Here is a 4,987-nt window from a genome sequence, read left to right as displayed (position 1 = left end):
CACTCCTTGAAAGCCCAAGCTTTGAAATACAGAAATTATATCAATACAAAAACATGAAAAGTTCTTAAATAGTAAGGCTGTTGAAAACAAAATAATGGACAAGTGCTTTGGAACTTGCAGTGGGTTATACCAACATAGGCTATTATCTTTTGAATCTTGTATCTTTATTAACCAAGTTTCTGTTTTTGTAGCGAGATGGCGTTTCCCTTCCAAGACATGAAGGCTTATAAACAGTAGGAGTTTTAAGGAAATTTTCCCTGGTAAGCTAATTTAACAACAGATAAAATGTCACTCCGCTTCCCTGCCCAATTCCCTTCAGGTATCAGAACTTCACCAGAAATTACTTAAAAGATGTATTTGAACTAACTGAATGACTAGATGAACTTAAATTTGTTCTAGAGTCATGTCCACTTTTCTGCAGAAACAGACAAAAAGCCAAACTAGTTTCTATTCCTCACAAGACGGCTTCTGCAGCTCAGTTTGTTTCACTTATTACAAGATTGGATTTTAAGATGTGTAGATGGGAAGATGTGCGAGTGCACACCTGAGACTTCTGCTGGGTTAGACGTGCACTCATTAGGGTTTCTGGCACACTTTCAACCGTCTGCGGTGTCGATGAGCCACCTGACTCCGACACACTAGCCCGGCCTTACATTTACAGCGCTGGAACTGACCCAGAACTGGGCCAAAGTTGTAATGCCTCCCAGAGCAGACCTTTCCCTCCTGTCGCTGCGGTTTACAGACTTTGTTCCAAAAATGATGAGCACAGCAAAGTCCAGGCCCGCAGTCTAAACTTGTGAGACACTTTTGTCCCTTTCGTGCTGTAACAAGAGTGACACAGGCTTTAGTGATAAGCAGCTGGCTTGTCGGGGTGTGACTGGGGTGAGGCAAGGCAGGGAGGATAAGCCGGCAAAGTTAGGCTGGAGCAGCACGCCCGGCTCCAAGGCTGAGCACAGCAGTGAAACGGACAGCTCTCCCGCGCAGAAGATACTGCCTGAGAAGGCGGAGAGCAGGAGGAGCAGAGGGCAGCAGGAGACGGGATGGTTGGATGGCGTCACTGATTCAATGGATGTGAACTTGGGCAAACTCCGGGAGATGGTGAGGGACAGGGAAGCCTGGCGTGCTGCAGTCCATGGGATCGCAAAGAGTCAGGCGTGACGGCGACTGAACAACAACCGAGGTAAAACCTCTGTCAGAGAAAGATGGGGTTTCCTGTCTTGAGACGTAAAGTAAGTATCACTCGGCAGTGTTTTAGTAAAGGGGATGTGTGGTGACATGCTAAGAGACCACTGCTTAGACGGAGACCAGTTAACCTAAAGACACCACCAGGAGCAGCCAGTTCACCCTCAAACATTCCAGCTGCTTTCTGTCGAAGGGCGGATTTTAAGATTACAGTTGTTTCAAAAGCATCTTAGTGAAGTTTGTATTTTGTTTGAGAGTGAGAAGTTACTGCATCTGTGTTCATCTCTTTTATTTTTTTTATTTTTATTTTTTTTAAAACAAGCTTATTGGCTTATCTGTGTTGGATGTATTTTTTTTAATTGGGCTATGTGTGTGTTAGTTGGTCAGACACTTCTGACTCTTCATGTCCCCATGGACTGTACAGCCCGCCAGGCTCCTCCGTCCATGGGATTTTCCAGGCAAGGATACTAGAGTGGGTTGCCATCTCCTATTCCAGGGGATCTTCCCGACCCAGGGATCAAACCCACGTCTCCTGCATTGGCAGGCAGGTTCTTGACCACTGCTGCTGCTGATGCTGCTAAGTCACTCAGTCGTGTTCGACTCTGTGCGACCCCAGAGACAACAGCCCGCCAGGCTCCCCCGTCCCTGGGATTCTCCAGGCAAGAACTCTGGAGTGGGTTGCCATTTCCTTCTCTGATGCATGAAAGTGAAGAGTGAAAGTGAAGTGTCTCAGTCATGTCTGACTCTTAGCGACCCCATGGACTGCAGCCCACCAGGCTCTTCCATCCATGGGACTTTTCAGGCAAGGGTACTGGAGTGGGGTGCCATTGAGCCACTTGTATATATATGCGAGCCGATATACATATATATGTATATGACCACACGCTCATATTTAGAATGCTGCTCTTACCCTTCTCGGGTGGTGGCGTTCCAATACTTGGCCTCCTCGTGCGTTTGTCTTGCTGAACTGTGTGCGCCTTTGTCTCCCTCTCCACCTTTGGCCGTACGTCTTCCCGTAGAGTACAGACATCTGAGAGACAAGCGGGCGGGGTTAGAGAAAGAGAGCCACGGGCAGGCGCATCTTCACGCTGCCAGAGGGGTTGGCAGGGCCTCTGCCTTCAGTCTCTCTGTGACTGTCTAGGTTTCTGGGACACGTGCACTACATATTTATATCTCACATAAGGCAGAGAAAGGGGGTTGAGTAACTGAATCAAAGCGGAAACAGTGATTCCAACTTGCACCCTTCCTTTAAAATCATCTCCACGTTGCTGGCAAGAGTTGTTGCCAGGAAAGCAACTATTTTGCTGCATCGAAAAGAGGCAGCTGGGGAGATTCGCTTCCAGAATGACTTCAGGGAGCCTTTAGAGAGTGCCTGTCGTGGGACATCGTCATCCAAGAGACCCAGTGCTGCCTCCGCCTCGTCGGAGCACAGCGGTCCTGTCAAGCTCTGGGCCAACTCACTGTTCACGCAGAGCATCCCGGGGCAGCACATGTTGACATGCTGGCACCGCCTCCGTGTTCTACGGCAGGTGGCGCAGAACGGTTTCTCATTCCAAAGTCTGACGCAGAATTTTCCAGCACCGCAGTCTTCGTCAGACACACACCATGAGTCCTGTGAAGGGACATTTGTTCACAGGGTAGAGAATCCAGGGAGATGTGAGCAAGCTTTTTTGCAGGCAGGAGGTGGAGGGAGCCGAATGCTGAGGCCCTTGAGATGTTGCCACCAGCCTCTAGCAGCATCTTCATTTCTTTCCACTAGAGTTGGTTTTCTCCCACGAAGGGGAGAGCAAATCACCAACAAAGAGACCTATGTGCTGCCAAGGTTATTCGTGTTTGAAAAATTGTCCTACTTTTAAACCCAGAATTTAATTTGTATGCTCTTTGTGAAAATGGAAGAAAATGTTTTCCCATGTGTCGTAGAGATGGTTATGAGATTTAAAATAATATATATTTGTTTATTTATTTATTTGGCTGCACCAGGCCTTAGTTGTATCCGTGGGATCTAGTTCCCTGGTCAGGAATTGAACCCAGGCCCCCTCCGCTGGGAGTGCAGAGTCCCAGCCACTGGACCACCAAGGAAGTCCCTGATTACGAGATTCTTGCTCTGTGGCTAGAAGCCCTCGACACTGTGCTACAGTTTAATGAGATGGAAGGCTGGTGTTTGTGGCAGCTCTATCTAGCTGACCTTGTGACTCCATCAGTCACCATTGGCCAAGTAGCCCTCGGAGGACCTCACCCAAGTCACCTGATTCTTAGGGATGCCTCATTTGCAGAGGAACAGATTCCAAAGACTGGCTTTTCTCATCTACAACTGATGCTTTTTCAAACAGATATGAACACTTCCTATAAAACAGTTCTGTGAAGTGAGAGGGTGACAAGCAGGTGCTCCTTGCCACATAGCATTAAACTAATAACTCCCAAATTCCCTGACTGCATGGCCTTAGTTAAATCCCTTAGCATGTCTGAGTTGCATTTTCATCATCCCTTGTTAGGAGGCGTGACAACTATCTCAAGCTCTAAGGAAGCAAGGTATTATGTATCAGAGGCCCGGCACGTGGCACAGCCTTCTCGGTGTCCACTTCCTCTCTGATTTATAGGCGAATTGAGAGCTCAGTGCCCTGAAAAGCCACTAGGCTTCTTGGGTGAGTTAATGCGAAGGTGACTGGATTCTCCCAGGAGGCCTTCAATCCAGCTCACAGCCTTTCCAACTCCCAGGCTAGTTGAGATGAACCGTTTCAGACCCCGATCTGAGTGATGCTTCATGCAAATCCAGCACCCAGCCCTCCTCCCTTGCAGGGCGTTACCTCCTGGGCCCCTTGTTCATCAGCAGAGTTCTTAACGCTGAAATCCATAGCCAGGGCTCCCAGGGGGGCGCACAGCCAGCCGAGCCCCAGCAGGACCACCAGCATCATCCTCGACCCTCTCAGACCTCCCCGCGTCCTCCTTGAAGCTGGGCAGCTCTGCACCCGCACTGGAGCTTTGGCCGAGATGGAAACTCAGCAAACTGCTGGGAACTGCTTTTTCTGAAAGAGAAGGGCGGAAGGTGTGTGAAATGCGATAAGCCAGGTCTGATCTGCAGGTTCCCTCTTGAACTATTTATAGATGCGTCCCCTCCTTTCTCCCTGCTCCCTCCTCCTTCATTTCCTTCCTTCTTACCCCACACCGGCTAGAACAAATCCCTGCAAATCTGTTTGATCAATAGTTCAAAACAAGGACTCAGTCGAGTTGGGAGCACAGACAGGACTGCAGCCGCTGCTCCTCCAGCGGTTGAATCCCTCTTAATTACGGCCTCTCAAGGTCAGTTCAAAGGGCCAGCAGAGGAGCAGGATGTCTGTATCAAAGGCAAACTCTGATAATCTCCTGCATTTCCTACCTTCCATAATCCTGTGGGGGAGGAGGGAGTCCGCTCTAAGAGCTGTTTTCACAGCTAATTGTGCTCCCAAGAAAGAATGGCTCCTATTAGCCAATGTGCTACGCGGGATGCCAAAAACTAAGAGTTAGAAACGTACTGAGACATTTTTTTTTTTTAATCTTTATTCTTACTTTATTTTACTTTACAATACTGTATTGGTTTTGCCGTACATTGACATGAATCAGCCACGGGTGTACATGAGTTCCCAATCCTGAACCCCCCTCCCACCCCCCACCCCATATCATCTCCCTAGATCATCCCCGTGCACCAGCCCCAAGCATCCTGTATCCTGTATCGAACATAGACTTGCGGTTCGTTTCTTACATGATAGTATACATGTTTCAATGCCATTCTCCAAAATCATCCCACCCTCTCCCTCTCCCACCACGGATC

The 4,987-nt window shown here is 48.7% G+C and overlaps 1 protein-coding gene across 1 annotated transcript; it reads right to left on the bottom strand.

Annotated features, from left to right (window-relative positions):
* Window positions 1-576: 576 nt before the first annotated feature.
* On the bottom strand, window positions 577-4,094 carry DKK4 (dickkopf WNT signaling pathway inhibitor 4). Its single transcript, XM_068970472.1, has 4 exons — window positions 3,987-4,094; window positions 2,644-2,794; window positions 2,093-2,212; window positions 577-680 (listed from the first exon to the last, which is right to left on the bottom strand). Exons 1-4 carry the CDS (start codon window positions 4,092-4,094, stop codon window positions 577-579), a joined length of 483 nt encoding a protein of 160 aa, XP_068826573.1.
* Between the last annotated feature and the right edge of the window lie 893 nt (window positions 4,095-4,987).

Source organism: Capricornis sumatraensis, chromosome 4 (genome assembly GCF_032405125.1).
Source record: "Capricornis sumatraensis isolate serow.1 chromosome 4, serow.2, whole genome shotgun sequence".
NCBI classification, from domain to species: domain Eukaryota; kingdom Metazoa; phylum Chordata; class Mammalia; order Artiodactyla; family Bovidae; genus Capricornis; species Capricornis sumatraensis.
Note: the sequence above shows the minus strand (reverse complement) of the source record. Positions and strands in the feature narration are given on the sequence as shown.

What these genes read in the sequence shown, in the direction of transcription:
- DKK4 (XM_068970472.1), bottom strand. Translation starts at nt 4,094, where the DNA reads ATGATGCTGGTGGTCCTGCTGGGGCTCGGCTGGCTGTGCGCCCCCCTG. An exon ending in ATGAACAAGGGGCCCAGGAG is followed by an intron (nt 2,795 to 3,986) that starts GTAACGCCCTGC and finishes GTCCCTTCACAG; the next exon opens with GACTCATGGTGTGTGTCTGA. An exon ending in CGGGATGCTCTGCGTGAACA is followed by an intron (nt 2,213 to 2,643) that starts GTGAGTTGGCCC and finishes CTTGTCTCTCAG; the next exon opens with ATGTCTGTACTCTACGGGAA.